Raw genomic sequence first — 19863 nt, 5'->3', positions numbered from 1 at the left:
TAAATGGAATAAACATATATTCAATCATTAATTCCTCTAAAAAAAAAAAATATTGAGAAAAAAAGTCGAAAAGTCATTATAAGAAATTACTTACTGTGTAAATGTCCCTGCCTTTTTAGCGTGGACGTTTTCTTTTGTTACTTGTATACCCCATCTACGTGAAATAAATGCAACTACCAAATGTAGAGTTTCGTTTTTCGTTTTTTTTTAATTAGAAAAATCCTTTAAGGAATTTTGTTTTTGTTTTATTTCATGCTTTCTTTTTTGTTGAAAATGAAAAATAAAAAATGAAAATAAAAATAAAAAAGATGAAAGTTTATATATATTTTTACATAAAACTTAAAAATTAGTAATGTTAGTTAACATTGTTGTTTTTTTGCTTTTTTCTTGTTTAATTCTTTTTTCTGTTTGTTTATCAAATTAAGTGCTGTGTTTTTTTTTTTTATTAATTTGTATCTCTAGTAAAATTTCGGTTTCCTTTTGAATTTTATTTTATATTTTATTAAATCAATTTATCAATTAAAATAATATTTGTTTTTGTTTTGTTATTTCAGTTGCATTTATTTTCGGTTTGTTTTGTTTATCTATTATTTGTTGTTTTTATTAAATTAAATTTGTTGTTTTGTGTTTTAAATTTATAAATATAATTACTTGTATGTTGTTATTTTTAAGGTTTATTTAATTTTCTTGTTGTTTATTTTTTTATATAAGTTACATATAGTTTGTTGTTGGTTTTTTATTATTTAATAATATGTACCGTTATTATATATAGATTTTATTTGTTTTATTTTAATGTTTCATAAAATTATATTTGCATTTGTATTATGTTTTATTTTTATAAAATTCTTTTTCTGCTTCTTTTTCATTTCTAATATTATAATGTTCTCTGAATATTTGTAATTATTATTTGTTTTGTTTGGTTTTTGAAACAAAATAAAAAATAATTGTTGCAAAACCACTGAAAGAAGTTCAAATGAACATGTGTGAAGGGTTTTTGGGGGGATGGGGATGAGTGTTAAGAAAGAAAGAGAGTAATCATGTGGTCTAGGTGAATGTTTGTATTTGTGAATGAAAACAAAAAGCAATAAAAAGTAAATAACAATTTCGGGATCCTTTTAATTAATTCTGAGTGGTATGGGGTTTTAGGATCGTTCATTTCGAAATGATCAAACAAATTACATAAAAGAAAATGAAAGAAATGTGGGGGATTACAAATGGATGTTATGTGGATAATGATGATGTTTACCACGCCGCGGTAAATTAGGAAGTTCCATTCACTAGAGTTTCCTTTTTAGCCTGTGTATGTTGTTGCTGCTGTTGCTGTGGTGGCTGCGATTGTTGCTGTGATTTTGGATGATCGTTTGCATTATTCTGTTGGCGGTTTCTATTACGTCTTGCTTTTGGCTGTTGATTTTGTGGCTGTTGTTGTTGCTGTGGCTGCTGTGGTGGTTGTTGCATAGGTGGCTGTTGTTGTGTTGCATTATTGTAGGCACCACCACCTCCTCCTCCACCAGATACAATTTGAGAATCACTTCCTTTGTTTGTTGCCACATTATTGGTATCCTTATTGTTGTTACTATTGTTATTATAGGTATTCTGTTTAGATCTGTCTGCAACATTACCACCACCAGATCCACCACTACCACCGGAATTATTTTTATCAGCATTGTGTTGTGGTGGTTTACTATTTTGTTGGGATTTGTTGTTTGACATGCCCGAGTTTGCTAAAAAATGGAATAATGCAATTAGAGTTGTATATTTATCCCAGGGTGAGAAGATGTTTTTTAAGAGGACTTTTTTTTTTAGAAAGTAAGCAATTGATGTTAATGACATCATACTCACTGTTATGGGGTACGTTGCTCTTTTGTCTTCGGCGTCTTCGTGAACTTCCTTCAAACGATGAATTACTTTCAGCTAAAATGTAAATAAAACAAATATTAAAGGTTCATATGCTAGAAAGCCCGGTTGAATGCATAAATCTGCATAAAAACGGATTTTTGGGAAATTTCGGGAATTTTCCCAGAACAAAGGAAGCGTGATACTAACAGCCTGTTTCTGTATGTCGAAACGAAAAAATTAATAGATATCGCGCCCACTAGTCATTTCAGTTGGTCATCGCATAAATTTTCGACCAGAAAAATTAATCGCAATAAATGAATAAATAAATAAATAAATCGATATCGGTCATTTTGAAAGTTAAACTAAATTTGGACAACATATTAGGAGATCCAAAGTTTTGAACAAATTGGTTGTCCCGTTCAAGAGACATCGTGCATTCCATTTTGCATTTTTAATGAAATGTTTTATATATTGAGGGGGAAGTACCGGAAGTTGTTGCCCATCTTCGAACTGAGACTAAGTTTGGACAAAATATGACGAATGCCAATATGACCAAACCGGTTGATCAGTTCGAGAGTTATAGTGCTCTCCAGCTACTACATATGGTGCTATGGGGTTTTTACACCTTTTGAGCAGTTTTATCAAGAAGAATGGACTTGCCCCTGAAAAAGCTTCTACCGTCGTAATTGAGGCAGCGGTTGCATGTTGCTTCAACAGAAATAAAAGTGATTCGAGAGCAGGTCTTAAAGTGAACTTATCCGAAATTTTGTGTGGGAGGTACGCAAAGGAGTGGACAAATATAATCCATATTCAAAACTGATATACATCTGGTAGATATATTAGGGTGTGTAATGCATGGACCACATCGGTCACTCCCTTCAAGACTTATCATGCGCACAATTTTTCCGAACATTTTTGAACTTTTGTGGGGGAGGTACCTGAAGGAGTGTACCGATATGGCTTATCTTTGAACTTAAGCTAAGTTTGGGCAAAATATGACGAAGGCCAAATTTTGGACCAAATCGGCAAAACCGTTCCAGAGTTATCTTGCGCTCCAACCACAACACACGGTGTTATAGGGGTTTTTTGTACTTTTAAGGCTATTTTGTCAAGAAGTACGGGCTTGTCCCTGATGAAACTTATACCGTCGTATGGGTGGCAGTGTATACAAGTTGCTACAACAAAAACCGAAGCGATTCGAGAGCTGGTCCTAAACTGAAATTTTCCGAAATTTTGTGTGGTAGGTACCCGAAGGGAATACTATAGTTTCAGTTGTCACCAAACAACTTCATCAGTTCCCTTTTCCGCCGACTCTGTATCGATAAACAGGTCAATAAGCCCATCCAGCAAATTAAACAAAATGAGAAAATATGGCCCTAAAGCTGATTACCCTACAATTTGAGTCGAACTAAAGAAACTATAGTATTCCCTACCCTCCGCCCGCAACTAATCAATTTCATATCCACTGTAAAACATTTTGTTGTTATTCAAATACTTGAATACAACAAAATATGGACTAAAGCTGAAATAAACACAAAGATGTAAATAATTTTTCGCTTAGGTCCGTTTACATAGGTTTATTTTTTATATGGGGGCTATAACTGTAACGCCTCAATTGTGATATTTTGAAGTTTTAGCTATATTTTCAGACCGAATTGGCTGTATTTTGGCATTTAATGTTCGATAAGGGTAAACAAGTTTGGACATAAATCCATTCTTTGAAATAGCTTCCATATAATAATAACACTCGAGTTGAGGTATTTCGACGTTTTCAGGTATTTGGAAATTTGCGGCCTAAATTGGCTGTAATTTGGTATTTACGATTCTGAGTGGTAAAGAAACTTTTCCGCTAAAAGTTGTGGACATAGGTCCACGTTTTTGTGTAGCCCCCATGAATAACAAATACCGGTAACTCCCGATTTCAGGTACTTTAAATGTTTAAACAGACAGCATTATTTGGGTTTCCCATTGATAAAAAAGTTTTCCATCTAAACTTTCATAACAGAAAGAAAACTCATTATCTCATATTTGTCCAGATTATTCCATGGTAATAGGGTGCCACCATGGTGCAATGGTATGCACGCCCGCCTTGCACGCAGAAGGTCTGGGGTTCGATTCCCCGGCCAGGCAACATCAAACATTTTTCAACGGTGGCAAAATACCCCTCAGTAATGTTGGCGACATTTTCTGAGTATTACAGCCTTGAAAAACTTCTCCACAAGTGGTGTCTTAAGACACGCCGTTCGGACTCGGCGATAAACAGTAGGTCCCATATCATTGAGCTAAATATGAATCGGGGTGCACTCATTGATATGAGAGAAGTCTCCCTTGTCCCGTATGGGATGTTGTGGAACAATGTTTTTATGTTAGGTACCCGAAGGACCGGACCGATTGAGTCCTTATTGGAACCTCATCTAAGTCTGTTAGAACTTTAAGGATGTGCAAAGTATGGACCATATCGGTAACTTCCTTCAAGAATTATCGTGCGCACAAATTTTCCGAACTTTTGTGGAGGAGGAAGGAGTGGACCGATATAACCCATCTTCGAACTTAAATCAAATCTGGACAAAATATTTCTATACCCAAAATTTGAACCGAATCAATTGATCGGTTTGAGAGTTATCGTGCGCACCAGCCAGACAGACGGACGGACATTGCAAAACGACTCCAAATTGTCTGAAACACATATCGTCCAAACATACTTGGGGTCTAAGCCTATAAATGGCTAAATTGTATAAAGAGTTACATCATCGAATCCTGCAGAAGTCCATTGAGGGCTTAAGTGCCTCTTTTTGATCCCTGAGAAAATGATTTTATTCACATTTTAGCCTCAGCTGGATGTCTATCATAACGTTGAAACAGCTGCATGAACCAGAAAATATTACTGGAGTCCTCAACCTGTCGATAACCAAACTAAACCCTTCCGAAATCAGTCAGTCTAAGGTTGCCGGCAAATATGAATAATCAGACCGATTTAAAATGAGTCGTCCATTGTAAACAGCCTTGAGGCTTTAGTCAGAAATATCTGCCCATAGAGGGTATCCTTAAGTCCCCGAACATGTTGAACATGTTGAAAGCCATCCTAATCGTTGCCGAAGTGTGGTAAGAGGACAGCAAAGGTGAATCGTACAGATCGACTTGACTTTTGGCGTCCTCATAAATATATGTCCAATTACCGATCATCAGCAAACATGGAGCATCATGATCATGATGCAAACACCACTCGAGTCGTACCGGAACAAAAATCTGAGGAGGTGAAAAGGAGCTTAAACATCATCCAAAATCCAAGAATTCTTGGAATCATCTTCGACAACCACCTCACCTTCCCTAGACATGCAGCTGCCATAAAAACGAAGGTACAAAATAAAGTGGACGTCTGGTGGTAAGGACAAGGAGGTCCTGCTGAATACATATAATGCAGTCAGTGGTTCAAGATACACCCCCTAAGCACGTCCGGAGGTACATCCGACAATACTGCCCCGACATCGGACATCGACCGGCTGTCACTGGCTGCATCGTTGAAAGTCATTCATACCGGAACAGTCCAGCAAGCTGTAGAAGGGTATGAACCCAACTGTGTTCTACAATGGATGCAGAATCGGAGAAATCCCTATATAGATGATGCACATGAACAATCCTGGCACAACTACGATCTGGCGGGTCTACCATCCACAGCATTTACCACGTCAGAATCATACAAGGAGTAGACGACATTTGCCCACAGTGCAGACAGGAACTTCATAATACAGTCGAAGATCCATAGAGTGAAAAATAGATTTTTTATCTCCTCTAGATCACGTAGAGAATGTTATATGAGCGGATGATTAAACGATCATGACGAAGGGTGATATTCTTGATGTCACTTGTGAAAGGTTGAAAACGTTGAGTCGAAAACGCCAATCTAACATATGCTAATATCCGCTACTTAACCCATGGGACTTGAAAATGTCAATAAATGTGCAGGTAACATTTGATAGCATTTTGGATGCAACTAAGTAGTAGAATCAAGGTCCTCAATTCCCTAACAGGCAGCCGAAGATACCTTGTAGACCTTCTATAATGTGATACGTTGGTCAGTAGTAATCTATGCGGCGCCAGTGAGGTCCGTTAATATTTGTCAGAATGTCAGTCTAAGAACAACAACAGATGACCTCCTCATGACTCCAGGGAACACTTTAGTGTAAATTGTACGATAATTCCCATATATTACGTAGGTATTAATTAAATAAATAATTAATTATATTACAGTAAATATATGCCTTCTTCAGAGGAACGTATATCAAAGGGTCAATCTCTTTGTTATAAAATTTTTATACCCTCAGCCTTTAGGCTAGAAAGGGTATATACACTTTCATACGGGCAAAATGTGTCTCATCGAAATAATGGTTTTAGACCCAAAGTATGTTTGTACGAAATGTGTTTCAGACAATTTGGAGTTGATTTAGCAATGTCCGTCCGTCTGTCTGGCTGGTGCGCACGATAACTCTCGAACGGATCTGTCGATTCGGTCCAAGATTTGGCCTTCGTAATATTTTACCAAAACATAGTTTAAATTGGAAGATGGGCTATATCGGTTCACTCCTTCAGGTACCTCCCCCACAAAATTTCAGAAATGTTCGGACAAATTTTGCGCACGATAACTCTTAAAGGGAATAACCGATTTGGTCCATACTTTGCACATCGTGAAATTTCTACCAGACTTAGATGAGGTTCCAATATGGACTCAATCGGCCCACTTTTTCGGGTACCTCCCACACAAAATTTCGGACAAGTTCAGTTTAGGACCTGCTCTCGAATCGCTTTGATTTTTGTTGCAACAACTTGTATTCACTTCCCCCCATACGACGGTACAGGTTTCACGAGGGGCAAGACCATACTTCCCGAGAAAATGGCCGAAAAGGTGCAAAAAGCCCCTATGACACCTTGTGTAGTGGTAGGAGCGCAATATAACTCTCGAACGGATCTGTCGATTCGGTCCAAGATTTGGCCTTCGTAATATTTTACCAAAACATAGTTTAAATTCGAAGATGGGCTATATCGGTTCACTCCTTCAGGTACCTCCCCCACAAAATTTCAGAAATGTTCGGACAAATTTTGCGCACGATAACTCTTGAAGGGAGTGACCAATGTAATCCATACTTTGCACATCCTAATATATCTACCAGATATAGATCAGGTTCGAAAATGGACTAAATTTGTCTACTCCTTCTGGTACCTCTCACACAAAATTTTGGATAAGTTCACTTTAAAACCTGCTCTCGAATCACTTTGATTTTTGCTGAAGCGATTTGCATTCGCTACCTCCATTACGACGGTAAAAGTTTTTTCAGGAGAAAGTCCATATTTCTTGCGAAAACAGCCCGAAAGGTGTAAAAAACCCCTATGTCACCATATGTGGCGGTAGGAGAAAACGATAACTCTCGAACTGTTCAACCGATTTGGTCCAACATTTGGTCTTCGTCATATTATATCCAAACTTAGTCACATGGGCAATACCGGTCCACAACTTTCGGTACTTCTCCCCAATATTTAAAAAATATCACTTTGAATCTCCTAATATTTTACCAAATTTTAGTTTAACTTCTAAAATGGCCCTCCCTAAGAGTGCCTGCCCTATAAAAGTTCAACATTTGTGTCATTGAGCAGTTAATTCCTATTCCACATTGTTGTCGGCAAGTTCAAATATCCAAAAAGGGCCAAATTCTGAAGAGACCTGAAATACATTCGATCTGTCCGGAGGTAAAAGTTTCGCTTCACATTGGCTGAGGGTATATGTATATCTGTGGGCAAAGCCGACAGACACTTTTTTACTTGTTGACATCAAACCATCAATATAATCAAATAAATTACTTAAATAACAAACGTAAGACATACCCCTTTCAACACTACTCTGTTCACGAACTTCCTGTACATTTTCACTGTTTTGATTATAGTACTGGTGATCCCTGCCGTTTTGTTCATTACTGCGATTGTTGCGTCTCTGGCCACCACGGCGATCACCGCCTCGATATCCACCGACACCACCTCCGCTGTTGCGATCATTATAACGATTATCGCCACGTGAATTGTAATCATCATCATCACCACCGCCACGACGACCTTTAAAACAAAATTATAATTAAAAAAAATTACAAAAGTGTTAAACTTCCTTACAAACCTTGGTTATAACGTTGATTACCACCACCATTGCCGCCACCACTGCGGCCTCGTCCACGTCCACGCGGACCACCTCGACTGGAACGAACTGATTCTATATCACTACTATAGCCACGTTCAGAACGGCGAGAGGAAGGGAAATTTTGAACAGAACCCACAGAAGATTCTTGGATGGCTCGTAGTTGTTGATCAATTTCTAATTTGGCTAATCGTAATTGTTCAACTTCCTATAAAATCAAAAAAACACAAGTACAACAACAATTAACAATCGTATACATAAAAGAAAAGCTTCGTCTTACCTTTAAGTGCGCCAAATGATAGTCTAACAATACTTTGGCATTAACAATACTTTCAACGGTACCAATGAACACAAATGGCACATGTCCCGGTTCACGTTGGATATTTGTATCCGGTTCATCGTCACCAGCAATCTATATATTTTTGTTGATAATGCGCAGTATTTTTTTTTTTTTTGGAATATATAGAAGAGGAAACAAATTGAATATATTTTTAGATTGATCCCGTTGTAATTGAAATGATTAATTACCACCTTAATTCGAAATACTCCACTCTTATCGACAATCTCTTGTATTATGCGACCATTCTTGCCGATAACCTTACCCACCAAGTCGCGCGGCACATGAAACAATTCTTCGGCATACTCAAGCATGGCTCGGGCCCTCTGTACAGCTTCTTCTGATTCGCCGGTAATTTTAAATGTACATGATTTCTCTTCAAGCTCAATGTTGGTTACACCCTCAAGCAGGCGGGCTGCTTGAATATTGGAACCATGTGAACCAATGGCAAGACCCATTAGATCTTCACGCACCTGAAAGACATCAACATGCCTAAGAGAGGCGATGGATATGGTTAGAAAATTAGTTATTAATAATCTTTGCTAAAATAATGAAACACGTATGGTATTTTTAATATGTTAAGGAAAAATGTTCACGGACATTTGTTTCACACACACACAAACTCACCCACGATTAAGTAGCTTCGTTGACTTCAATTGGCGAGTAGCCTCTTCAGTATGTTTTAAAATCATATACTAGAAAATTAAAAGAAAATAATTTTGAATTATAGATATTTATATAAATTTATTGATGTCTTATAAATATCCTATTAATCTAAGGACTTAATGCACAATAGAACAGGAAAAAACAATAAAAATAAGAAAAACACTTACAAAAGTTAAATTATTTAAAAAAAGGCACGCTCAAGAACCGTACCAGCCTTCGAGTGCTCGACACTCCCTTATTCAAAAAGCGTTATTGAACCTACCCTCTTTGATATGAGAGAAGCATTCCCTTATTCCTCACACAAACTTAGAATATTGACACACTTGACCATTCTGGTTAGTTCAAGGTTTCAAGGTTTTATTTTCTGCACCCCAAGTATTCGCCGTAGCTTGGGGTAGTTTGTAATCGAAAGTTGATCGACATCCATTTAACAAGAGACAATGGTTTATGCAGAAGAGAAGGGCCAATGGACAGCCCATGTGAAGTAGGGTATCACGAAACATGGTTTGATTAACTCAGAAGACCTTTCAAGTCTAGGTTTGTTATAGACATCGAAGTAGTTAACTGCGATCTCTACAATTCTTCGATATCGGATTGACCCTGCCGCACAACATTATATAGGCCCAACATTAGTCCGCTTTTGGAAGGTCATAACCGTATGGTCTTAGGGCGACTTTAACGCCCATCATGAGCTGTGATATATGATCCTCGGAAATGATTAGAGGAGTATAGGGCTGGTTTGCACGGTCAATGAGGACGGCAGACATAACCATAGTGTCACCTGGTCCGATGTCATCTGACAACCCACCTCTGAACGCCGCATTTTCACCAATCAAGAGAAAGTTAATTGGTCTAGATTCACAACTGCACCCGCTCGCTATATACCTGCTGGTCGAATATCTGAAGTAAGACCAAATTTCCCTGCAAAGGCGACGGGATTAGCAAATTATCGTGATGAGCTTCGTCGAGCCAACCCCAGAGGAGTCAGAGGCTGGTACTGTTAAATTAACAGCGGAACATGTGGCTAAATAATCTGAAGAATTGGAGGCGGAATAAGTGAAATTTGGGCAACGGTTAAGTCACTTTCGAACCTTGGAAGGAAGATAGGTCACGATGACTGATCCGGAGAGTTGCAGAAGTTATTTTAAATGACAGTTTTCTAGCATCCCAGGAGTGACAGGGCGAAGAGAAGAGTACTACGTCGTATTTTTGCTCTTACTGTGTAGGAGGAACCACCACAATTTACAATGGATGATTTTGCTAGAGTTGGCCAAATGAACAACCTAGTTCACTGTCCTATTTCAAAAACGTATGAGTAACGTCGTACAAGATAACGTGTGATATTACGTATACGTAGTTTATTCATACGAACGACCGGTGACCATTGAACTAGATAGTGAACTAGGTCGTTCAATATAGTTCAATTGGCACAACTCTAGATTTTGCGAATGCCAACAGAAATCATCCAAAGAGTTTTGTCCTGATGGAATCTTCATGGTAATGATAAACAGCTGGATGAGCCGGCAGTTGAGTATCTCATAATAGTTCTCAACCTGTCGGTACCCACCCACATCTTTCCCGAAGTTTGGAAAATAGGCAGGGTGGTTCCGCTACTCAAGCCAATCAAGGATGCCAGCAAAGGTGAATCGTACCGACCAATTCCTCTTTCATCGGCCGTAGCAAAGATTCTTGAGCCTTTACTCTTCCAGTTACCGATCATAAGCATCAATACCGTAAACAGCACAGACGAGAATTCAACCAGAGCAAGCCGTGGTGTGTGTTTTGGCGCTCAACTTATCAAAAGCCTTTGATACTGTCAAACATAACTCGCTGTTTGAGGACATTGAAAGGACTGCCCTTCGGCCGAGTTTAAAACGTTGCGTAATCAATTGTATGTGTGGAATTCAGGAACGAGAGTGAAACAGGGAGTTTCAAGATGGGGTGATATCTGCGGAACTGTTTAACCTCTACCTCCACCCCCTTCAGACGGCATTGAGATGGTAACATCTGCTGACAATTGTACGATCTTTGAGTGATATTGCCACGCGAGTACTATGAAAATATTCTACACTAAATCTACGGCCACATGGACTACAGAGGTGAGCGCAGAGTTGAATATCATTGTCGATCCCGAGCAAAACTATCACAAGATTCTAGGAGTTCCATTCAAAAGCAGATTCACGTAGTTCGCGCATGCCACAATTATCTGCGACAAACTGAGATCAATCCCAACGCAGCGGGTTCTCTGTACCGGATTGACCCGGGACCACACAACATCAGCGTTCCGGCCAGCGGTTGTCACCTCAGTGTACATGTGTTTGTATTTGTTTCCTTTTTCTGTGCTGGGAGCGGCATATACCGGAATGTCTGCTCCGGATTCTTTTGGTCCGTGCCGGGACGGAGGAAAACCCAGGACCAATTTATTTGTGCTCGGTTTGTCACATCCGCATCTTCACCCATATCCAATCTTCGGTGAGATGCAATAGATGCTACATGCTGCGCGAACACAGCCCCCAGTGAGTCGTCGTCAGATTACGAAACTCCGCCGCAGTCCCCCCAGCAGCAGACGCACGCGCATGCACGCGCATCATTTAACACCAGCCGTTGCTGTTCCAATCCCAGAAAATGCATCCTTTTTGCAATTTAATTGCAATAAGCTCCGAGGTAAGATCGATGATATAGTGGACTTTTTGAATCGGAAGAATATCAAGGTCGCGGCGGTGCAGGAAACCATGCTGAACGACCACAGCTCAGTACGTTGTGATGGTTACAACGCAAGGAAGGATCGATTCGGATGTGGAGGTGGGGGATTAGCTTTCCTTTTGCACCAGTCTGTTCAATACAGACCTATCTCGCTTGAGCCTCTAACTACCCGTACATGGACTGTATGGGGGTAGCAGTCAGATGTGGAACTGCAACCCGTCATTTCCCTTGGTTCAGACCATCTCCCCAAAATTGTCTACATCTGCAGACCACCCGATTTCATCACCTCTGAACGCCGCACATTCGTCAATCATGGGAAAGCTGATTGGCCGAGTTTCAGACAATCACCGCTTCAGAGAATTGCCCAATCCTTCTGATGTTCGGGTAGCGGAAAGGACGTTCCGAGACATCATCAATACTGCAGCCGCTCGCCATATACCTGCTGGTCGAATACCCGAAGTGAGACCAAATTTCCCAGCAGATGCGACGGGATTTTCAAATGAGCGTGATGAGCTTCGTCGAACCAACCCCGACGACCCCAGAGTCAGGGAGCTGACACTGGAAGTTAACAGGCTGGTCGGCGAACATAAGCGGAACAAGTGGTTAAATCATCTGAAGAGTTGCAACATTGGAGCCGGTATAAGCAAATTGTGGACAACGGTTAAGTCACTCTCGAACCCCGGAAGGAGGGATGACAGGACCTCAGTCACGTTTGGCGACGTTACATTGACTGGCCCGAAGAGGTGTGCAAGTTACTTCAATCGACTGTTTGTCGATCACCCCAAGAGTGACAGGGCGAAGAGTGTTCCTGCCGAGGATGAACCACCACAGTTTACAATGGATGATGTTGCGAATGTCATCAGGAACGCTAAATCATCCAAAGCGTTGGGCCCTGACGGTATTTCCATGGTAATATTGAAACAGTTGGATGAGCCGGGAGTGGAGTATCTCACTAAAGTTTTCAACCTGTCGCTAGCCACCCTTATTGTTCCCGAAGTCTGGAAAATGGGCAGGTTGGTCCCGCTACTGAAGCCAAGCAAGGATGCCAGCAAAGGTGAATCGTACAGGCCGATTTCGCCTTTGCCCCCTGTAGCGAAGACCCTTAAGGTCTTAGTCCTCCCCAGCATTAGAAATAGCTATCAAGTTGCCGATCATCAGCATGGATTCCGTAAGCAGCAGAGCACGACAACAGCGCTGCATGCCATCTCCACACATATTTGTTGAGGACTCAACCAGGAACGGCCGTGTGATAGAACAGTGATGGTGGCACTTGACTTATCAAAAGCCTTTGATACAGCACTCCACGCTGTTCGAGGACATCGAGTAGACAACCCTCCGGCCAAGTCTGAAAAGTTGGATAATCAACTATATGTGTGGTCGGAACATGAAATCCAATCCAAATCCAAGCCCCGTAGAGTGAAACAGGGAGTTCCTCAAGGAGGGGTAATATCTCCGGAACTGTTTAACCTCTACCTTTCCTGTATTCCGCCCCCTCCAGACGGCATTGAGATCGTAACGTATGCGGATGATTGTACGATCCTGGCGTCAGGTACCTACCCTGATGACATCTGTGAGAGACTGAACTCCTATTTAACCGATCTTACCACCTTTTTCCACGCGAGGAATATGCAGATATCCGCCACTAAATCGAAGGCCACTCTGTTCACCACATGGACGCAGTATAGAAGAGAGTTGAATATCAGTTGAATAATGGTAACAGAATTCCGACCACAAACTGCCCCAAAATTTCAGGGGTCACATTCGACACCACTTTCACGTCGTCCGCGCATGCCACAGCTATCTGCGATAAACTGAAATGTAGGAACAAGGTCCTCAAGTCCCTAGCCGGCAGCACTTGGGGTGCAGATAAAGAAACCTTGTTGACCACGTATAAAGCGATAGGTCGGTCTGTGGTAAGCTATGTGGCGCCAGTTTGGTCCCCGAATTTATGCGACACGCAGTGGGATAAGATTCAAATTTGTCAGAACGCCGCCTTTAAAGCAACAGGGTGCCTCCTCAAATCTACAGTGGACCATCTACATGAGGTGGCAAAGATTCTTCCAGTACGACAACATAATGAGATGCTATCGTTGCAGTACTTGCTCGGGTGTTTCCATGAGTGCAACCCCAATCACCATCTGCTGGCCACCGATACACCCAGGCATGTCAAGAAGGATATTCATGCTCTAGAGACGACGATCCAACAATATAGGAGAGAACTTCTAGATCAACAGGCATATCAGGCAGGTTTGAACATCATTCACACGGACACAGTTGCTAAGACCATAAGCAATTATTGTGTGAATGCAGTCATCGGAGCACATTCCCCATCTGTCGCAGCTGAAGAGCGTCAGCTGCCACGACAAACCAGAGTAGTTTTGGCTCAATTACGCTCAGGATATTGCAGTCGCCTAAATTCCTATTGGGCGGGAATCGATCGCGCCGTGCAAGACATCTGCCCAGTATGCCGCGGCATGGGCCCGCACGATACTAAGCACCTATTCAACTACCCCGCCAAGCCTACTCATCTGACTCCAGTGGATCTGTGGTTACATCCCATTGAAGTAGCCAACTTCCTGGAACTGGAGATAGACCCAGAGCCAGATTGAACAGGAGAACGAACATACAAACATAATAATAAAACACTGTTACAACAACAACAAAATCCACCCCCTTTAGACGGCATTGAGATGGTAACATCTGCTGATAATTGTACGATCTTGGCGTCAGGTACCCTACCTGAAGCCATTTGTGGAACGCTGAGCTTCTATTTGAGTGATATTACCACCTTTTACCACGCGAGTACTATGAACATATTCTACACTAAATCTACGGCCACATGGACTACAGAGGTGAGCGCAGAGTTAAATATCATTGTCGATGGTAGTAGAATCACACGGCATCACACTAACTCAAGATTCTAGGAGTTCCATTCAAAAGCATATTCATGAAGTTCGCGCATGCCACAACAACAAGGTCCTCAAGTCCCTAACTGGCAGCTAAAAACCTTGATGACCGCATATGCGGCGAATATAAGTGCAATGCGAACTTGATTTAAATTAGTGATTAATATTTAGATGTACAAAGTTTGAACCAATATTGGTCAATACTTTAAATTTTTTATAAGGAAGTATGGACTTGCTCCTTCATAACAGGTTTGGCGAGAACTCCTTGCTATAACAAATTTCAATATAATCCGACACATGTCCTTAAATTTCACTTTTGTAAAAAAATTAGAAATTTTATGCGGGAGATACCTAAATATATGGAATTAATATAGCACATATTTGAAATTGATCTGTCTGTCTGTCAAGGAAATTGTTGTGAACTTTTGTGGAGGAGGGTCTGAATCCATTATTTCAGGGTGACACATTTCTGATCCTATCGAAGTGTAGCCTTAAGACATAACTAATCCTAAAACCTCAATTTTTGTTCATTCAGCGAAAAAGTCTCAGAGCAGATACAAAACTCGGTTTCAAAGAAACAAAATTATGAATCCAATTTAAAATCAAATTGATCTCTAAAACTGATGGACCACCTACGCTACTAATATGTTATGAATAAAGGAAACTGATAATAGAAATTATCTAAAATAAAAACAATTTAAAATTTTATTATGTACTTACCTTTTGTAATAAATTACGAAAATGCATATCTTTTAGCAAATTGGCGCGCTTCTCAGTCACCTCCCATTTCGAAATCACATTTAAAGCATTAAATTCGGGATTATAAACGCAAACGCCAGCGCATATAGTGCGTTGAAATTCCTTATGAATGTCTTCTTTTTGTGCTCTGAAAACAAAAGAAAGCGGGAGTTATTACAAATTCTGATTTTCTTATCCTTTTTCTAAAATCTTACTCTGCACGCAATTCTTCCGGTACTGGTATTGTGAATTGATAAAATGTTTTGGCTGTAATTGGCGGATTGAGATTCTTTGGACGCAGTCTTTCCAAATCTACTACCTCAGTATAGGGATGTTCTAAGCCGGGATATACAACAGCACAAATGTCATTATTCAACATTTTCAATACACCTAACCACCAACCACACGCCTCGCTTTTTGTGGGGCGCGTAAGCACCTCCACCTCTTGGCCTGGTTCATAAACAGGTGGTTCCGCTGTTTCGTTTGGTGGAAAACGTACATTATTGAAGGGATATTTTTGAATCTCTGGAACGCTAAAATAAACAACAAATAAAAATTCAAATCAATTAACAAACAATTTTATTGGCAAAAAGAAAACAGTTCATTTCATTTCAATTAATTTGAACAACGTATGTAGCTGTCGCATATTATTTGAACATTAACATGATCGAAATATTAATGTGAACAACATAAATCTAGAGGACAGGTGTTTGGACACTCTTCTTCGTCGACCACCAACAACATAAAGAAGCGTGCTCGCGCCTTAATGTCACACATACGCCGCACACATTGGCGTCATAATGCTGTCGTTCTCATTCATTCAGTCAGGCATCGTGTATCGGGCTAAGGAATTTGCCAACAACAAAACAGTAGCAGCAACAGAAACCGAAACACACTTTTGGGTGTTCTATCTATTTGCAATATAATTTTCATTGCAAGAGGATCTTGTGTGGCACTACTACTGGTCGTCGTCATCAACGTCTGCGTCTAAGCAGGCTGTGTAATTGGCTTAGGGCCAAATATAGTTTGTGTTTGTTGCTCCTCGACATATCAACAACATTTTAATAGCGGAGAAAAATGCAAAATCACACACAGAGCAATAACATATGAGGCATGAAAAACGACAAAACAGCAGCGTATACAAACATCTATCCCAAAAAGCCTAAACGCCGAATGAAGACGAATATGCGGAAATCAGAATTTATACTCATTACAATATAGAAAACACACAAAAACAACAAACAGCAACAAAAAATGGCATGCGATGATATATTTTTAGGATCAATGGTTGTTATTTTCTCAAAATTTGTTTTTATTTCTGGTGCGAATCGTGTGTTTTCGAACAAGACAAAACTTAATCTGTGTAAAATAAAACCATTTGTGCGCGGTGGCTGCTATTGTGGTGGGATTTTATGGGAAAGGGTCAGTGATATGTAAAATGTATGTATGTTCTACTTTGGTGCAATAACAAATAAACGAATTGAATGTACTTAAGCAGGATGACATTATTTTTGGATTAGAATGGGCCAAGATTTTTATATATGCACATAAACTGTCCTACTCAAATGTCATATTTAACCAGAGGGTGGTATAGCGTCCTCCTTATAAGACAAGGTAATGACGACTAACCATAGGCCGTGTAACTCAATTTAAATACGCATCGGTTAAAAGCAGTGCGTTTGCCCATTCTTCAGACCGATGACAAGGCAAGGAACAGACCAAAATATATATTCTGCAATCATTAGAATAGTACTAGGTTATTTCAATGCTAGCACCTGAAGGACAATATAATTGGTCGGAATGTTGTCTTCAGAGAGGACTCGTAAACAAGTGTTGAAAACGTGTGGAGGAGTTCCAGAAGGAATGGACAGACATATTCAATCATGAGACTTGATATAAGTTGGCGACACGCCCCTTTCGATAATTATCGTGTCCTCCAGCCATTTTAGTTGGTCATCGTAGGATTTTTTAGATGTTTCGGGCAATTATGTTAGATAGTATGGACTTGCCCATGAAAAACATATCGTTGTAAACAGGACCACAAAGACTAACTTCAGTAAAAATTTCACTAGGATACTCGAACTGCTGCTTAAACTGGACTTAAGTGAAAACTTTAAAGTTTTGTAGGGGGAGATACTCCAAGGAGTTGTTTGATAAGTCCATCGAACTTGATTTAAGCATGGGACAAAATATTAAATTGTTAAATTGGCTTTGGATCAATGTCACTTCTATCGATAGTCCGCCACTCATTTTAGTCGGTCATCGTATGAGCTTTCGAGCCATTATGTCAGGAACCAAATATTACGATTTGCTGTCTCGAATAATAATCGGATAATTAGGAGCATTTGTGGTATTATCTCAAGAATTAATGATATTGTATCAGTTCTACAAGGACTACGTCCGGTAAAAATTCAAAAACTATTCGCTTAAAGTCCTTTATGTATGCTCATTTTTATACCCTCCACCATAGGATGGGGGTATATTAAGTTTGTCACTACGTTTGTAACTACTCGAAATAATTATTGCAGACCCCACAAACTATATATATATTCTTGATCAGCGTGCAATTCTACATCGAAATAACCATGTCCGTCTGTCCGTCTGTGGAAATCACTCTAGCGTCCGAACAGATTGAAGTAGGTGGATGACAAAGTGAGGCGTGATGCGTCGTCGTTTTAAGGAATTTTTAAGATATTTGTCCCATTTTACCACCGACTCGGTTGTAATTTGGTATTTTGGTGTTTCCAGAGGCTAAAAAATATTTCTACCAAAGTTTGTTTATATAGGTCGACGTTTTGGTATAGCCCCCATATAACGCCCCATATATAGTACGCGCCACTTTACGATATTTTAAATGTATTAGTCCCATTTGACCACACAGAATTGGTTGTGACTTTGTATTTTGTGTTTCCAGAGGCTAAGGAACATTTCTACCATAAAATGCTTACATAGGTCCACGTTTTGATATAGCCCCAAAGGACGATACCTCCCGATGTTCGGTATTTTGAAGGTTTTAGCCTCATTATCACACCGAAATGGCTAAAATTTGGTATTTAGTCTTCGTTGGGGGTATAACAAGTTCCCCCAGAAATTTGTAGGTATAGGTCCACGCCCTCATATAGCCACCATAGAACGGTTCCACCCGATTTTCGGTATTTTGAAGGTTGTGCCCACATTAATCCACCGAAATGATTAAAATTGGTATTTGGGGTATTAAACGTTCCATGTGAAATTTATTGGTATAGGTCCACGCCTTTATATAGCCCCCATAGAACTTACCTACCTTACCCGATTTTCGGCATTTTGAAGGTTGTGACCTCAATATCCCACCGAAGTGACTGAAATTTGGTAGTTAGTCTTCGTAGGGGGTATACAACTTTCCACCTGAAATTTAACGGTATAGGTCCGCGTCTTCATATAGGCCCCATAGAACGGTACCTACTGATTTTCGGTATTTTGAAGGTTGTGACCTCAATATCCCACCGAAGTGACTGAAATTTGGTAGTTAGTCTTCGTAGGGCGTATACAACTTTCCACCTTACATTTGTCGGTATAGGTCCGCGTCTTCATATAGCCCCCATAGAACGGTACCTCCTGATTTTCGGCATTTTGAAGATTGTGACCTCAATATCCCACCGAAATGACTGAAATTTGGTAGTTAGTCTTCGTTAAGGGTATACAACTCTCCATCTTAAATTTGTCGGTATAGGTCCACGCCATCATATAGCCCCATAGGACGATATCTCCCAATTTTCGGTATTTTCGGAATTCACTTCAATACAGTTCGTGGTGGGGGTGCCACCGTGGTGCATGCACGCTGAAGGTCGGGGGTTCGATTCCCCGGCCAAGCAACATCAAACATTTTTCAACGGTGGCAAAATACCCATCAGTAATGTTGGCGACATTTCCTGAGTATTTCAGCCTTGAAAAACTTCTCCATAAGTGGTGTCTTAAGACACGCCGTTCGGACTCGGCGATAAACAGTAGGTCCCATATCATTGAGCTAAATATGAATCGGGGTGCACTCATTGATATGAGAGAAGTCTCCCTTGTCCCGTATGGGATGTTGTGGAACAATGTTTTTTTTTTTTGTTTACAGTTCGTGGTGGAGGGTATAAAAAGTTCGCGAACTTAACGCTTTTCTTACGTCTTCTGCTTAATCTGGCTCTGGGTCTATCTCCAGTGGCTGGGTCTATATAATGTGGCTGATTAGATGGGATGTAACCACAAAGCTACTGGGGTTAGTTTAATAGATTTGGCAGGACAGTTCAAAAGGTGCCTTGCTTGCCTGAGACGCATGCTCGACAGATTTTTTACACGGCATCATCGATATCGTTAGGAGACGGCTGCACCATTCCGAACTTAGTTGAGCCAAAATTACTCTGGTTTGTCGCTCTTCAGCTCCGATATTTGGGGATGTTCTCCTAGCACCGCATTAACAATATAGTTGTTGTTTATGGCTATTTAAACCTACTTTACAAGCCGTTCTTTTTAGATCA

The 19863-nt window shown here is 40.2% G+C and overlaps 1 protein-coding gene across 14 annotated transcripts in view; it reads right to left on the bottom strand.

Annotated features, from left to right (window-relative positions):
* Positions 1-531: 531 nt before the first annotated feature.
* The window catches only part of Fmr1 (synaptic functional regulator FMR1), a 42976-nt gene continuing 23644 nt past the window's right edge, over positions 532-19863 (bottom strand). For 7 of the 14 annotated variants that reach the window (XM_073961926.1, XM_073961932.1, XM_073961928.1 and 4 more), the window contains exons 4-12: positions 15580-15897; positions 15347-15512; positions 8979-9046; positions 8543-8843; positions 8295-8426; positions 7997-8222; positions 7714-7938; positions 1843-1914; positions 532-1724 (exon numbers count right to left, since the gene is read on the bottom strand). In XM_073961926.1, coding sequence (XP_073818027.1) covers positions 1261-1724; positions 1843-1914; positions 7714-7938; positions 7997-8222; positions 8295-8426; positions 8543-8843; positions 8979-9046; positions 15347-15512; positions 15580-15897 — 1972 coding nt within the window. In that variant the 3' untranslated portion in view covers positions 532-1260. The remainder of the gene's footprint in view (positions 1725-1842; positions 1915-7713; positions 7939-7996; positions 8223-8294; positions 8427-8542; positions 8844-8978; positions 9047-15346; positions 15513-15579; positions 15898-19863) is intronic. The other 7 variants (XM_073961933.1, XM_073961940.1, XM_073961935.1 and 4 more) reach the window with 1 other exon arrangement.

This window comes from Musca autumnalis, unplaced genomic scaffold (assembly GCF_047663935.1).
Source record: "Musca autumnalis isolate F117 unplaced genomic scaffold, ASM4766393v1 scaffold_1, whole genome shotgun sequence".
Classification (NCBI taxonomy): Eukaryota; Metazoa; Arthropoda; class Insecta; order Diptera; family Muscidae; genus Musca; species Musca autumnalis.
This window is presented reverse-complemented; position numbering and strand designations above follow the sequence as displayed.